At 36.2% G+C, this 17,040-nt stretch overlaps 1 protein-coding gene across 2 annotated transcripts in view; it reads right to left on the reverse strand.

Annotated features, from left to right (window-relative positions):
- Positions 1 to 17,040, reverse strand: part of Atp2c1 (ATPase secretory pathway Ca2+ transporting 1) — a 114,516-nt gene that overhangs the window by 20,966 nt on the left and 76,510 nt on the right. For both annotated transcript variants that reach the window (XM_038321352.2, XM_038321354.2), the window contains exons 11-16: positions 14,102 to 14,168; positions 10,452 to 10,576; positions 9,600 to 9,697; positions 3,541 to 3,636; positions 3,366 to 3,455; positions 504 to 608 (exon numbers count right to left, since the gene is read on the reverse strand). In XM_038321352.2, coding sequence (XP_038177280.1) covers positions 504 to 608; positions 3,366 to 3,455; positions 3,541 to 3,636; positions 9,600 to 9,697; positions 10,452 to 10,576; positions 14,102 to 14,168 — 581 coding nt within the window. The remainder of the gene's footprint in view (positions 1 to 503; positions 609 to 3,365; positions 3,456 to 3,540; positions 3,637 to 9,599; positions 9,698 to 10,451; positions 10,577 to 14,101; positions 14,169 to 17,040) is intronic.

Consider the following 17,040-nt stretch of genomic DNA (forward strand, 5'->3'; position numbering starts at 1 on the left):
AGACTTAAGAACACTGCTGATTACTATGCTTTAAGGCAGTGGTTCTCAAGTTTCCTAATGCTGTGACCCTTTAGTACAGTTCCTCATGCTGTGCTGATGCCAATCACAAAATTATTTTTGCTGCTGATTCATAACTATAATTTTTCTACTGTTATGAATTGTAATGTAAGTATCTGTGATTTTCCGATGGTCTTAAGCAACCCCTGTAAAAGGATTTTTCAGTCCCCCTCCCCCTCCAGGCCGTGACTCAGAGATTGAGAACCACTGCTCTTAGGCCACAGGATTTATTGATGCCGTAATTCACTAAAATTAATGTAGACCCCTTCCCCAAAAAATGTCATCTAAGCTGAAACAGATGTGCTTTTATTATTTTATTATTTTGAAAGCCTCACCTTATATCCCAGGCTTGACTGGAACGCACTGTGTAACTGACCTCAAACTTGTAGCAATCCTGCCTCAGCCTCCTAAATGCTAGAATTGTGTATAAAAAAAGAGAGCGATACCTGCTGTGTTCGGTGTACACACTTAACAGCCATCCATTTCTGCTCAGAACTAAAAGGGTATTCAGTTTTTCTGATATAATCCTGTTGCAGTCCATCAAGACCCATCTATAAGAACAAAATAAAAATAAAATTAATTCTAATCAACATGTGCTGTTTTTCCATTTAACAAACAATGTAAACAACCTATGACATGGTGAGTTAAGGAAACTGGTTACTCTTCCAGGTACTGGTGAAAGAATAGCAATGTTTTATTTATATAGACTGCATTTTCTTAAAGAGAACATACAATTACAACATGAAATCCTGCATGTATAGATAGAATACTAGACTATAGGTACACCAAGCCTTCATATATTAATCTCTCTACCAGCTCAAAATATGGAAGAAAACAAGATACAAACAAAAGTGCCTGACTAATACTAAAGATTAACTTTGCCAATCAAGAAAAGTTTCTTATTTAACTTCACTTATTAGCGACGGGGATATTTCTTGTCTGTTGCTATCATCTTCATCCTAATCCTTTAGGTCACCATTTTGTAATAGTTTCCTCCAGATTGAAACATTGAGTCCTTAAGCAGGAAGGTAAACAAATCAAAATTGCTTTGAGTCCTGAAACTGACCAGATTCACTAGACTAAATAGTGAAGACTGCTGAGAACCACTCTCAAACAAGCCAAGCTTCAAGGGAGATTCTGACACCAGACTCTGTGCCTAGAATAGGAAGAGGTTCAGATCAGAGTGGCTTAGAAAGGACCCAGACTGTTCAGCTGCCTGCAGGCTGCTCAGCATACTCCAAGTTCCTAGCTGTTGTGAACTATCACCTGTGCTCGGGTGGGCTCTGATGAGGTACCGGTCTTTGAGTCACTTCTGTTCCTGTAAGTAACTCCTCACCCATATTCCTGTGAGCAACCCCAATAAAACTCATTGTTTCAGTAAGTTGGACTTTGGTAGTATCTATAGTTTGATCTGTTGTTGGTTCCCTATCTGGGGTGAATACATGTACTGTGTGTGCATGTACACATGGACATGCATGTACATTTGCACATTTGTGTGTTTTATCTCTTTTGTTACACAAAAACACCACTATAACTAGTAACTACTAATATCATGTATTTGTTCTCATTCCTAATTCCTTTTGAAACCTTTGCCTCTTATTCCAAATATCTAACTGTATTTTAGAACTAGTCAAAAGTCCATGTTATTAACTTTTGTTTTCTTCAGAAATATGGTCAGAGTTCTCTTGGTATTCACGTAACCACCAAAATACAGCCTACTTAACAATTTCCCTCTTTATTCAAACACTTTTCATTCCTTCCATATTAGTCAGCTGATTGGTCGTGACCTATGATGTGGGAGAGTCTTCTGTTTTAATAAAGAAACTGCCTTGGCCAGCCCTTAGGTGGGTGGAGTAGACAGAACAGGAAGAAGGAAGTGAGGTAGATGGCTCAGACAATTGCCCTGTCTCTACAGCCAGATGCGATGAAGCCAGCCACCATGTCAGATGTGCTGAATCTTTTCTGGTAAGACACCATTCATGGTATTACACAGATTATTTGATATGGGTTAGTCAAGATGTGAGTAAGAGGCTGAAAATAATGGGCCAGGCAGTGTTTAAAAGAATACAGTTTCCGTGTAATTATTTCGGGTGTAAAGCTAGCCGGTGGCCGCATGGCGGGACACAGCCCCGCCACTCCTTCTCCAGACCTATTCACTCCAAGCCTATTTTTTCCTCCCTCATGCTTTCATTTCAGCTCCTTCCAGCTGTCCTCACTAAACCCTTTCTTCCTTTCAAGTCAAGCCTCCAGCTCTGAAATTTCACTGTTCAACATAGGTAGAGGTAGGTAGGTAGGTAGGTATGGAGACAGACAGACATAGATAGATATGGCTGTTCAGTACTTTAGGTTTAATTATCTTGCCCTGCCTGTTGAATGTCAGTATTAATGCCTCTAGAAAGAAGCTAGTAGCTTGTTAAACAGAAACATGGGAAACAGCTAATACTTGCATCATATATTATTAATCTTCCAAAAGCTATACATTATTTTTAGTTGTAAGGCCAAATGATAAATACAGGTTTCGAAAGAGAAAACATACATATCTTAAAACTAGTGGGCAGAGTTGGAGTGCTTACCTGACATACAGAAGGTCCTGGGTTTGATCTCTATTATATATATTAAAATGAACAAATGAATGACTAAGTAAATCTAGTGATGATCTTCTGAATGTAAACCTAGAATAACTTGCAACAGTATAATGGTTCTCATTCCCAGTAATCTCACATAGAAAGATACTGTTTCATTCAAATTTCGGTGTTTTCTCAAACTGTTCTTAAAGTGGGAAAGGCTGCTTTAGTTATGTAAATACCAGGTTTCTTGCTGAAAAAAAATGTAAATATAGGACGTAGGCTCAATCTGAACGGAATACAGGAATAATACTTCCTCTCCCAAACACAGACTTTTATTACACACATTTTGAGAAATGGAAAAGGAAGCAAACCTTGGAAGGGAAAAAATTGACTTCTACTTTTTACTAATGTAAAGGTACAAAAGTATTTTAAAATAACATCGTTTATTCACTCACGTACAAGTATTTAACAGCAACTACACACACTTTTAAAGCTTTTCACAGACAGACCTCAATACTAAAAACACATCCAACACTGGTCATTAGTTTGTACCTTGCAGTGAGGAATAAGTTATACTGAAACCGTTCTAGTCTCTATATTGAACTGATCCCTAATGCCAGTTAAAAATAATGGAAAAATGAGTCTTACTGAACATTTAAAAGCACAGTATGATGAATCTTAAAGGCCTCACATTCTGCTAACAGGATAATACCCCACATGCCAAAGACACTAAACACATACCTTCATTGCAAGAGCAATTAAGGCTCCTTCAGTTGGCTTTCCCATCAGAGTGTTGTTCCTAATTACAGCATCATTGCACACACAGCCCGCCTACAAGAAATGCATATGGACTATAAATCCATCACTCTGGCTGAAGTCATTATGAACTAAATTAACTTCTTGAAAATACTTTTACCTCAACAATTCTGCTAACAGCTGGGTTATAGAATCCATGTACAACATCGCCATCAACAATTACTTCACCAAACTGATTATAGCCAACTCCAGTCACCTAGGGATTAATAACACAAACAGTATAGTAGTAAGGCTTAATGGCAGCCAAAGAACAGCCTGAGCTATACTCATGCCATTTTCTAGTCATGCTGCTGGTGATCCAATGCTTATAATAAATCTAAAACACAATTCAATATTAGGGGAATAGAAATTCTATTTAGGGTACTAATTAACCTAAAAAGATATTTTTGCCTGCTCAATAATACATTATAAAAAGACAAGAAAACCATGGACAATATCTCTACATAACTGAGCTTAAATTAAAATTATATAACAGTACACTACAGCTTGGAAAAAAAAAAAAAACCTCAATCCCACTATTACCACATCTAGCCTCTCACACAGACCCAGGACCAGGTAATAGCTGAAACTTGGCTTCTAGGCAATCAGTCTTAGGGGCAGTGAAGGACTCACCCTGGAACTGACAGATTGCTCTGAAAGCACAGTACATGGCCATATTAAAACTTAAACAAGCCAAGTATTCCAAGTGACTAGAGTCTAGGTAAAACAACTATCATAATGAAAATAATAAAGTTTAGAGAAAGTAATTAAAAATTATTAATGTCTAATATAAAATGATAGACTCTGAAGAGAAACTACTACCCTGTAGACCATACACAAGCACAGGTGCTGCAGGATAATCCTTCTTTTGCTGTGACTATGTGTTGCTCTCATTGGTTGATAATAATAAGACTAGGCGGGAACACCAAACGAAGATGTAGGGAAAAAGAGAGGCAGAGTCAAGAGAAATGTGACCCAGTCGCCAGAGGAACAAGACATGCTAGAGAACAGGTAAAGCCACAAAACCACATGGCAAAAAATGGATTAATAGAAATGGGTTAATTTAAGTTCTAAGAGCTAATTAGTAATAAGCCTGAGCAGTAGACCAAACATTCTATAATTAATGTAAGCTTTTGTGTGATTATTTGGGAATGGGCAGTCGGGACAAAAGAAAAGCTCCAGCTCTATTTACATATGGCGCTTTAACAGGGCCGAAATTTCCACATAAGACATAACAAAGCTTAAAAAAGGTTCTAAACACACAAAACGGAGCCAAGAATAACTTCATAGTTCATGTCTCTCATTGGCAATTGCAGTACAGAACTGTGTGCCCTGGCCACAGCAGGCTTGACCTGAAACATGGAGTACTCCTGCATTAAAAAAAAAAAAAAAAAAGGCTTCTCCCAGCCACTGAATGCAAGCTTGAGAGCACGGCTGTGCACTGCATGTCAGATTTAGAGTTTTTGCTCATAAAAACAAAAAGGGTTAGAGATACACAGTAAGGGCAGATTCAAACAAAAAGGTCTCTGAACACAGAGTATTTATAAATGTATGCAGGCTTGGGAGACAGGAAAAAGGATGGAAACAGTCATAGATTTAAAAAGAAATGTTTTTAAATAGTAAAGTCCTTAAGGGAACAGAGTAGTAATGTAATAACATATTACACACACACAAACATGACATGCAAAAATGAAAAATACAGAGTCTGAACACTGTTACTCTGTTGTGTTTGAATTTTTCTGACTGTTGAGGAAGGAACAATAGCTGCTAAGGCACACTGGATTATAAATGTTGCTAGATTAAACCAACTTATATAACTGAAAATACTTTGTCTTCAAATTTTAAGTCAAAAGATATGATACTTTAAAGAAGAGATTATACTTTTGTTTCCACAGGAAATGAGAAGCTCTGGATTCATTTGTGGTGAAGAAAAATCCGATTTGATTGAAGAAGACACCCTAAAAAATCTCTGATGGGAACAGATGGCCCAGATGATCCAATGTGTCAGTGCACCTCTGACGCAATTTCCTCTGAGTTCTGTGTCTAAAACAGCATCAAGGCTACTGGCGAAGATGAACCAGCCTCATAGAATATTCTAGCCAAGACTTAACAATTATCCCTATTTTCTCAGGGTCCCTAAAAGATCACCAGTGCCCACCAATCAGCAGAAAGTAGCCTAGAAAACTAAGCCCACATTCTCAGAATATTGGTGATAAACGTTTGTTTTTATTTAAGGGGGGCGGTTACAAATTATTATTGGTCACAGTGAATCTCTTTCAAAAAGAAGGAGGATATGATATACAAATGATGGAGGGAAAGGGTAGATTATTGTATTTACTTTAATCAAGAAACTATTAATCTTAAATATTTTACATTGGTATGGATTTTGGTTTACCGATACAAATTTAAAGTTAATTTTCTTGTATGTATATTTCTATTCTTTTTTTAAAGAATTATGTCGATGAAACTCATTTAAAAGTATAATGTATATTAAAAATATAGATTAATAGTGATGTATAATATATAATAATAGTCATCTATAATAGTCAAATTACAGTCATGTTAGGTATGTTTTCAAGTTAGCACACAGACGTATTTAGAGAGATGGTCTCCAAATACTTCAAAGATCTACAGAATGTGGCATTTAATATAATTAATATAAGGATTTTCATGACAGTGAGACATATCTGCTTTTGGCAGCAACAATCTATAACAAAAAAAAAAAGATGATGGACATCAAAGAAACTCTGTATGGTATTTATTTTCTTTATGGCAAAGCTAGCAAGTGGGCAAAGAAACTGCCCTTGCCTCAATTTGCTGACAGTATACTGTCCAAACTGGATAAGCAGAACACAAAAGAAAGTGACTGCCAAACTTTGCCAAGACAAGATACCCAATAAAGGCAGATTCAGATGAAAGAAAACCCATAAACTGTTTACAGTGTGTTTTAAAATATATGTACGCTTGAGAGAGAAAAGAAAAAGGATAAAGTCCGGGAGAAAGAAAGGAGAGAGAGAGAGACAGAGAGACAGAGAGAGAGAGAGAGACAGAGAGAGAGAGAGAGAGAGAGAGAAAGAGAGAGAGAAGACTAGTTGGGTGTGGTGGCTCACACCTTCAATCCCATCAGTTGGGAGGCAGAAACAGGCAGATCTCCATTAGTTCAAAGAACAGCCTGGCCTACAGTGTGAGATCCAGGACAGCCAAGATACACAGAGAAACCCTGTCTCAAAACACCAAAAAATAAAAAAAATAAAATGAAAGAAATGGAGTAAAAAAAAATAAGAAAAGGTATGTAAAGATAAAAAGTACAAAAAGAGTGGATTATGTATATTGTGTTTTTGCTGAATTTTTTGACTGTGAATAAGCTAACTACAGAGAGACATTTCATTTTAGGGGCTGCTAAGCTAACCCAAAACATACATTTTAAAGGTATCTTCACTTCAAAATTTGAGTCTAAGAATGTGTTACTTCGGAAAGAAAATTCTCCTTTTGTTTCCACAGAGGACAGAAAGCTGTGGATTCCTTACCAGCTAATACAGTTTGATAAAACAAGACACCCAGAAGCAATGGCCCAGGTGGCCCAATATTCAGGACAGCTTCAGGACTGCTAGTTGAGATGAACCAAACACACAAGATACCCATGAAGGACATAATTAACAGTGCCCCCAATCAGAAAGAAGTAGTCTAGAGAACTATGCCCAAATTCTTAAATATTGTTTATAAATATCTGTATACATTTCAAGGGGGTTGATTATAAATAGTTGATGGTCACAGTCAATTTCTTGAAAAAAAATAAGGGAGGATATGATATAGGTCAAGACTTTGCATTGGTATGGATTTTGGTTTATTGATACAAATTTAAGGTCAATATTGTTATATGTATATTTCTGCTCCTATTTAAGGTATTATGTTTATACAGCCATTTAAAAATACAATGTATAATTAAGAAATACAGATTAATAGTCATTTAGAATAATCAAAATTTTAGTCATGTTAGGTTTTCTAGATATACAGAGATAGATTTCAGAAAGACAACCTTCAAACCTTTCAAAGACCTACAGAATATGGGATTTAAAATATTTTAAGAACTTAAGTCTTCTCAAGAATGAGATATGTCTGCTCCTGGCAGTGCTGATTACTTCAGAGAGGTTGATGGGCACTGAAGAAACTCATTATGGAATTAGACTTCAACGTGACAAGGGTAGGCATTTGAGCAAGAAACTGTTCTTACCTGGACTGCTTAATGGTATGCTGTATAAACTGGACATACGGGACCTTTAGAAAAATGACTGTTGAACTTGCCTAAAGAAGGTGAGACAGCTCTTCAGGGTTCTTGCTTCAGAAAAGAATCTGCCAGACATTCCTCAGGATGTAGAAGAAAGTGACTGACAAACTGCCAATATAGGCAAAACAGTGTAGTAAGAAGGAGTCTTTCAAATTTCCTGCTTCATGGAAAAGTCTGCCAGAAACTATGAGCCTGTAGGCTGAAAATGGATGCCCCAATGTTACTAAAGAAATTTGGGCAGTATGATGTTTCTATCAATTCTAGAGTTTTGGAAGCTACTTAAATGCTCTTCTTGTTTACTTAGATAATATTATATCCTACTGGAACCTTTGATGGAGTTGAAGGCAGATAATTATAGATTTCCTTGTTTACATAACACAGTAAGTTATGGTAGAAATTAAATTAGGTACAAGAATTTGGACTCACCAAGATAGAATAGATATGGAGTATTTTCTCTGAATTTGTCAAATGCAAATGTACTAGATATTGTTGATGTATTTGTTGCCTGTATATATCGTATAGTCACTATACTTATTATACATAGTTTTTCTTATATTAGTTATAGCCTTCTTTCTTATTATAGACAGAAAGGCAAACTGTAGTGGCGTTTCATTTGTATTTTAATAAATAAAACTTGCCTGAGGATCAGAAAAGTAAAATAGTCACAATGGCCAGCCTTATAGACCAGGCAGCAATGACATGCATCTTTAATCCCAGTAGCTACATTAGTTGCCATAGAAACTGTGAAGTGCATGCCTTTTAACCCCAGTGGTTAAAAGGTGTACGCTTTTAACCCCAGAACTAGGGAGAATTATAAAAGGGGAGGAGACAGTTCTCAGACACAGTCTCATTCTACAATTCCTGGAGGAAGGATCACCATTTTGGACTAAGGTCGAGGTAAGAGTCAGTGGCTGACTATTCTGCTTTTCAGATCTTCTGGCTGAACCCAACTTCTCTCTGAGTTTTTATTAATAGTGCTATACAACACAGCTCCTGCTCTTAACAACTCATCGTCTAGTAGGAAGGAGGGAAGGAATTTTCAGTTAGCATAAAGACTGGAATACATATGCAGCACACAGCCAGTCCTCAGTGCTCAGCAAGGGTTTCCTGAAGAGTGGCGAGAATCAATACCAAAGAAAAAGAGACATTCAGGTATTTTACAAAGTGGCCCAGCAACAAGGGTCATGGGGGAAATTTTGTCACACAGAAATATGAAGCTAATATGTTTCATGTACCATAGACAAGGGGGAATAGCTAAGGCTGGAAAAGGAAGGAAAAGGCCACGCGGAGCCTTAAGAGCCACAGTTCAGAATCCTCTGCACAACAGAGACAATGGGGGGGGGGGGTGGAGCTGCAATTCTACAAAAGGCTCTCAAAGTACAGAGAGTAACATGAAACATGGTCTAGAGAAGCTGGCTAAAAGAAGGAAATTTACAAGGTCAAAACTGGCAGGACTTGGTGATGTGTGGACGGAGGACGGTTTAAAGGATGCACAGAGATTCAAGTCTCTAAACTGGACACACAACACGAAACAAGCGATAAAATCACATGTAAAGAAAAGAGATTTTGAAGATAAAAACACTGGAATTGGTAAGCATTTTTTTCCCTTGATCTTCTTTACTTTTTTTTTCTCATTTTTTTATTAAAGATTTCCATCTCCTCCCCTCCTCCTCCTCCTTCCCTCCCCTCCCTTCCACTCACACCCCCACTCCCTCCCTCTCCAGGTCAAAGAGCCATCAGGGTTCCCTTTACTATGTTAAGTCCAAGGTCCTCCCAACTCCCCCTAAGTCCAGGAAGGTGAGCAACCAAGCTGACAAGGCTCACAGTGAGCCCGTCCATGCTGAAGAGTAAGCATTTTAAAGACTAAGTTTCTTTAAAAAGAAAAACCTCAGTACCTCAGCATGCAGACCATCTGAAGTGAATATGTGAGTAACAGTCATTTCATTCTTCGTCAGTGTTCCAGTTTTATCTGAACAAATCACATTGCAGCAGCCTAAAAATAAATCACTGGGCGTCACCACGAGAATCAGAGAAAAATATGTTCACTTAGAAAATAAATAAAACACCTAGAAACAGTGTTCTAGTACTCTTAATTCCCAAGTCATCGGTAATTATAATTTCTTACACTGTGTTTGCTTCATCATAAGGTAAACTTTCTGAAGTTAGAAACAAAATTTAGATGTTTACTTTTTCTTAGTTCCTACAAAGCTATTTCATATTGGTTTTGTTCAATGACTTTCAGAATGAATTTTATAGGTAGTTTAGAAGATTCTGACATGTAAACCCACATAATTTCTTCAGAGTTTTTCAAGAAATTATAAACAAAAAATTGAACTTAAAATAGTTTTGAATAGCTAAACTGCTTTAAAAGTTCTGTAATATTTTGAGAATAAAGTTGTCCAATCAATATAACCAAGAAATACTTATTGTTCTAACTATAAACAAAGTCAACCTAAGCAGGAAATTGAGTTCTGTAACAATCAACTATCAAAAAAAATCTTCTATTAATTTTGCTCTAGGACTTCATTTGCAATATGGATATCAATAACATGATCTAAGCATTAACACATTCCACAATGCATAAAGATTCCTCTTGAGAAATGAATTTTTAATTGCCTATTTTGGTTGTTAAAACTGTCCATCACTGCTTGGCCCCAATATCATTATAATGTTCCTAACAGAGAAACTGTAAAGTGTAGTGATTCTGCCCTGTGAACTGACACCTCGCTGCTCTCCACAGCACTTACCTAGCGTTTCAACAATAGGCAGTTTCTTCACAATAGCCCTTTTCTTCACCATTCTCATAACACCGAGGGCTAGTGTCACTGTGACCACAATAGGCAAACCTTCAGGAATTGCTGCTACAGCCAAACTATACACAATGAACACACAGTATTAAAATTGAAGTTGACTATCGTCACAATATTCCTAGTCCTACTTCCTAACATTAACATTCTGTTCTACTTCTGTAATCATAATTTACATTTTTCATCCTTTGTTTAGATGTTGTTTACAAAGGCTGAAAGGAAGCAATATTTACAAAACTACTCAGCAGACTGAGCATCCTGAAGGGTTAAACACATGCACACCTTCTACCTCTCACCCGAGCAATGGTGAAATGAAATCCTTTGCTCTTGTGCTTCCACTATGCCTTACTGTACCAAAAATATGTTTTAAAAGCACATCGTGATTTATAATCCATATCTAACAAGCCTTCTCAATCTTTTGCTCTTTAGTCATTTTACAAATGGCATATAAAAAATAGGTTATGAATAACTTCATTAGAATTTTTTAAATCTTAATCCAAAAATATTCCTTGCTTTTTTGACAGTCTATATGCCTGAAGTGAGTAACATCCTCTGGGTACAGTGGACTGTTCAACTGCAATTAAAGAAGCAAAAACATTCCAAAACACATTCCTAACAGATTCTAACTTACAATCCTGGTTCTTCTTTGATGGTCTTGGTGTTTTGTGTGTTTGCTTGGGTTTTGGGGTTGCTTTTTACTTTTTGTAAGACAGGGTCTCATTACCCTGGACTAGCCGCAAATTCATGATCCTCCTGCCTCAGCTGGGTAGCAGACATGATCCACAAACCAACCAGACACTTTTGCAGTTGTTTTATCAGCAAGCAGCACTTCTAAAATAATGAGGGCTCTTAACTTGGTGGGAAAGGAAAGTCATATTTTAGGTAACTGTGAAATATCTGTTCTTAGATTTTGAAACATTCATTATCAATTATAGTAGTAATTTTCCCATTTCTGCATAACATTTCTTTGTAATCACCTTTATACTCAAGACATTTCTCCACTTCCATATAAACAGTATGAAGTGAACAAAAATGAGCATTAAACATGAAAGAATGTTATTATATATTATTTTGGTTAAAAAACGGATGGTCTAGACTCTTATTGGAGACATTACATCAAAGAAATCTTTGCTGCAAAAATAACCAGGAGAAAGGGCCTTTTTCATTTTACCCTTAGAAACACACCACTCACTCAGAGTCAGGAATTTAGAGCCCTGATTCTTCAATTACACGGTTAACTTTATGCATTTTGACAGTCCAAAGAATTTCTATCTGGATTCCTGCATTCTCTTTTGTCTGGTAACTATCTAGTCGCCTGTCAATTTTCCTCTTTGCCATTATGGTGCAAAACTCCAGAATTTTCACTTTTGTTTAATGAATGCTTCAAATATTTAGGGGACTCAAAAACAAGCAAACAAAACAAAAACAATTTGCAAACCTACAAAGACCATCTCTAAGATTTCTTTTATTCTTTCCTATCTAGCAATGGGATATATTGATCAAAAACCCTAAAAAACTGTAAAATAATAATGGCTTATTACATTCTTCCACTTTCAGGCCATCCCATCATTCTACTTTTTTATATCAGTCATTGTTGATACATAAAAAAATCATTGCTAAATTAATTCTTAAAGTAATAAAAGCAAAATGTTTAAAGAAATGAGAAAAATTAGATCACTAAAGTTTTCACCATGAGTATTTATACTTGAGTCCAATGGAATGACAGTTTTTATCCTGTTAATTTTTTTTAATTTTTGGAATGTTGATATATCCTGAAGAAATAATAAAAGGAATATTGTGAACCCTTATGAACAGAATGACTTAAATGAAAAAATACTAAAGAACTAAACTTTCCCTGTGATATGCTAACAGTATCTGAAACACATTCCCCATTTTTATTTTTATTTTGTATTTCATGACCCACAGAGAACACATGTTTTTAAAAGGAGATATCAGCTTGTGCTCCAGCTCCTTTACTATGTCACAAATACCTTCAAGAGACAGCATCTCCTGCTTATTCCTATAATATACTCAATTTCTTCTTTGTAAAAACTGATTTTGTTTTATTTTAATATTTGAACTTTTGCATCTTGATCTACTATACAGAAATGCTACTCAGACTTTCTTTTCCTTAAGCTGATTAAGTAAGTTTTATTTCTTACATACCAACACATCATTTCTCCCTTTTCTTCCCTTCACAAATATCCTGAGCATCTGCTATTTATTACTGACTGAACAAATACTTGGACGAGACATAACCTACAGACTTATAATCACTTTCCTCTGTTGTTGATACTGAAAAGTGAATAAATGTCTCCCTTTCTTCAGCTGATTAACTTTCTAATGCTGTTTCCCTAGTGACCTGATATGAAGTTTTGTCTAATTGTTGCTGGGCCACACCACTGATAATAAAGGAGATCACTGGCAATCTTTCTCTGGTCTAAGAAAATCATAAGTATCTCACAAGAAGTCACAGTTATATAATCTCCAGATACAGTGATTCTTTTAGCTACACCTGTATCTTTGCAAGCACTATGCGGTAAATGAGACCAACGGTACCTCAGTGTAATGCCGAACTCGGAACCTTCATGACTGTGTGCCTTCACTCTGCTGCAGAACACCCTGAACTGGCCCTGCTGTCTTAAGGACATAGATACAAGATGGGGGTCTGTGGAAACCACAGTTAAAACATTTAGTGCATCTTGTAGTGGTAATCCACAGATAATGAGAATTCTGAAGACAACCCAATTGTACTTCTTTTGTAGATGGCTTGTGTTCCTACAGTCTTTTCCATCTAGCTGGATATATGATGAATTCATCAGTCTCCACGGACCCAGGGTGCACTTTACCCTCCATGGTTTATCCTGCAAAGATTTCCTACATGGTGCTTTCTTACTTTTCCTTTAGAAATAATATTCCCTGAAATTGTTCTACTCTGCTTTTATCTCATTGTAGGTTATTATTATCTTTTTCATGGTTTTTCTTTGTTTCTTTGACTTTCTGTCAAATTCATACTGAATTTTTAATTTCAGCAATCAAGATCTTACATTTCTAGAAACTGTTTGTTCTCTGATGCTTTTCTACAATAACATGTTCCACTTCCATGGATGACAAAGGATACTTGATGTTTAGAGATTTTCTTTTTCTTTGGAGGCTGATTATTCAATTAATACAATGTGGTTTTCTATTTCATACTATGAGCTTTTGAATATTCCTTGTCTACCTACATACAAAAATGCAAAAGTTAACAGCCGAGTCTGCTTTTTCTCCACTGACAAATAAATAGGCTTCCATTTTCCCATGAGATCACTTCAATATATGGCTTTTGTGAGGCAAATTTTGTAGCTATATAGTATACATGTGTGTATATGTACAGTTGTTTATATATAGTATATCTAATATAATATACATTAGATATGTACACGTGTGTGCGTATATATAATATACACAACAAAAACAGAATATGGCTTTTAAACTACTTAAGTAGAAACATTATATTCTTATGGGCTCCACATAAAACCAATCTTTATAATGAAATGAACTTGACTAGGGAAGAGATAGAGACTGTATCTACAAACATTAGAACTTACCTTACACTAATAGTAAACATTTCCAGAATGTCTTTTCCTAGTAACCAGCCAACCAACATGATGATACCTAGAACAAAATCAAATACTAATTTTTCCTTTTCCTATATAATCACCTACAAAGGCTAGATTAACAAGCTCAAGGGTACATTAAAAAAAAAAAAAGTATATCCCCTTGAGGCTGTCCTGAATGGGCATGTGCAGAGACTACGGATTCACCTTTGGCTCTGACGTGCCCATTCATCTCTCAAAACAGAAACGAACAGTTCAAAGAACATCGCCAACATTTTCATAGGATGAAATTGGAGGCAGATCTATAAAATACGTAAGTCTCATACTTACTATCAACTTTAGAAACAACACTGTAATTTAACTTTGCATAAGTCAATAAAAGGTACTGTACGTGAGGTATGTACTTCCTTTGGAGGTATATATGTAGGACTACCTCCTAAGGTGACAACTGATCACCATACAGATACAAAACAAATATTCACTGAAACTACACAAGGGGAAAGACTGCTTTAAAATGCATTACTGACTTTAAAACACTAAGAACTATAATAATTAAAACAGTAGGAGAATTTCTACATTAAAACTCTAAATTAATATATGTGTTGTATATAAGATAAAGACGTCATTTCAAATTAGTAAATAATGAATTATAAAACTAGTAGTACCAGTTACAACTCTACTTTAACCTACATAATTTTAAAAATAAGTATTTATTTAAATTTAAATTAACTGATTATGTAGAAGCAAAAGGCATTTTTACACAGTTCCTGATGCCATCTATAAACTACACAATGTTTACAACAAAGAAAATACAGCTTCCTCCTTAGTTACCATTCCATTCTGATTTTTTTATTTGTTGTTTGAGAATTTCACACATGTATACAATGCATTTTATCCTAGCTACCCTCCCCTCCTCCAGCTCCTTCCTGGATACATACTCCCACACACATATTTCCCCCTCAACTTCAAGTTTTCATTTCTTTTATAACCTAGTGAGCCTAAACAGTGTTGCTCTTATGCACATGGGTGAAGGGCCATCCACTAAGGCATAAACAACCTATTGGGGACCAAACCCTAACCAGCAGCCAAGACTGCTAATAGCTCTTCAGTTAGGGAGTGGAGCTTCATGAGTCCCTCCATACTAGAATGTTCACTGACTTTATCTTTTGCAGGTCTCATTCTGGCAATTACAGCTGCTCTGAATCCATGGCACAGGATCATCACTGGATCCTGTCACCTTCTGGAGACAGCGTTTCTGACTCTTACCTTCTGCTACTTCTTCTACAATATTCCCTAAGCCTTGGTGGGAGTTTGCTAGAGATGCCCTCTTTAGGGATGAGAACTCCGGTCACTTATTCTGGACTTGGACCAGGTGAGTCTACTAATCACTGTCTACTACAAAAAAGCAGCTTCTCTTTGAAGATGAGACCTGCACTCATCTAAGGACATAGGAATAAGTAAATATTCAGAAGGCAACTTGATACTACGTTCATTTAGCAAACAACAGCAGTAGGCTCTCCTCTAAGCCAATGACCTCCTCAGCTATGAGTTCTTGGTTAGACTTACATTTATAGGCATCAGTACCTTGCTGTGAAGCTGATAATCTTTAAATGAAATAGTAAAAGTAAGCCAGGCATAGTATCACAGTACTGCTATCCCGCCCTTTGTGAAGTATAGCAAGACAGGGAATCCATCTTTAACTACAAAGTAAGTGTGAAGTCGCTATGGTCTACATGTTACCACAGTAGTAAAATTGGGCATTAAAATTTAAATGTATATAGTGGCTAGAAGTATAGTTCTATAGTAGACGTGTGAGGCCCTGGATTCAATCACCAGCGCCAAAAGCAAAGAAAAGTGAAAATTTAAACAAAAAGAAATTAATCTATAGCACTATTCTTAAAGTAAACATCTTTCTAAATGTGAGGATGATATATATTCCTAGGATGATCAAATCTTACAACTACTTGGATACCTGTTACCTCAATAATTTTATTTCTGAAAGTGTATCCCAAAGAAATGAATAATGTTTACAATATGCTATTAGTAATCTACACTGGAAGGATAATACATATGAATTAAATACAATCAGAAAATCTAAGTAATATCTGAAAAGATACCAGATTATAGATTCAGAAAACAGAATATTACAGTATCTTTAACTCTGCTTTAGGTCAAATGCCCCTTGACCAAAGAATGGATAAGCAAAATGTGGTACATTTACACAATGGAGTACTATACAGCAGAAAAAAATAACAACATCTTGAAATTTGCAGGCAAATGGATGGAGCTAGAAAACATATTGAGTGAGGTAACCCAGACCCAGAAAGACAATCATCATATGTACTCGCTCATAAATGGTTTTTAAACATAAAGCAAAGAAAACCAGCCTACGAATCACAATCCCAGAGAGCCAAGACAACAATGAAGATCCTAAGAGAGACATACATGGATCTAATCTACATGGGAAGTAGAAAAAGACAAGATCTCCTGAGTAAATTGGGAGCATGGGGACCATGGGAGAGGGTTAAAGGGAAGGGGAGAAGCAGGTAAGAGAGCAGAGAAAAATGTAGAGCTCAATAAATCAATTAAAAAGATCTGCTTTAGGTCATTATCAACTTAACGGAAAGAAGGAAAAAGAAAGACAAAGGGAAAGGGAAGGGGGAAGGACGATGGTGAAAGAGGAAGGGAGAAAAACTAAGAAGAGCTATCGACACTATCACAGCTGGAAAAGCCAAGTACTGAAATGTTTAGAGATGCTCACTGACTACACATAGGAATTACACAGTTCTGGTTTTATTTGTTCCCAGAGTTGGTTTTATAATTTTAAAAAATGAGTACTAAGCTAAAAGGAAACACGGGAGCAAATTAATATAGCCTTTATACTCAACAGAAAACAGACTTCACACTCACATTCAACAGAAAACCCAGGA

The sequence above is a fragment of the Arvicola amphibius genome, chromosome 3, assembly GCF_903992535.2.
Source record: "Arvicola amphibius chromosome 3, mArvAmp1.2, whole genome shotgun sequence".
NCBI classification, from domain to species: domain Eukaryota; kingdom Metazoa; phylum Chordata; class Mammalia; order Rodentia; family Cricetidae; genus Arvicola; species Arvicola amphibius.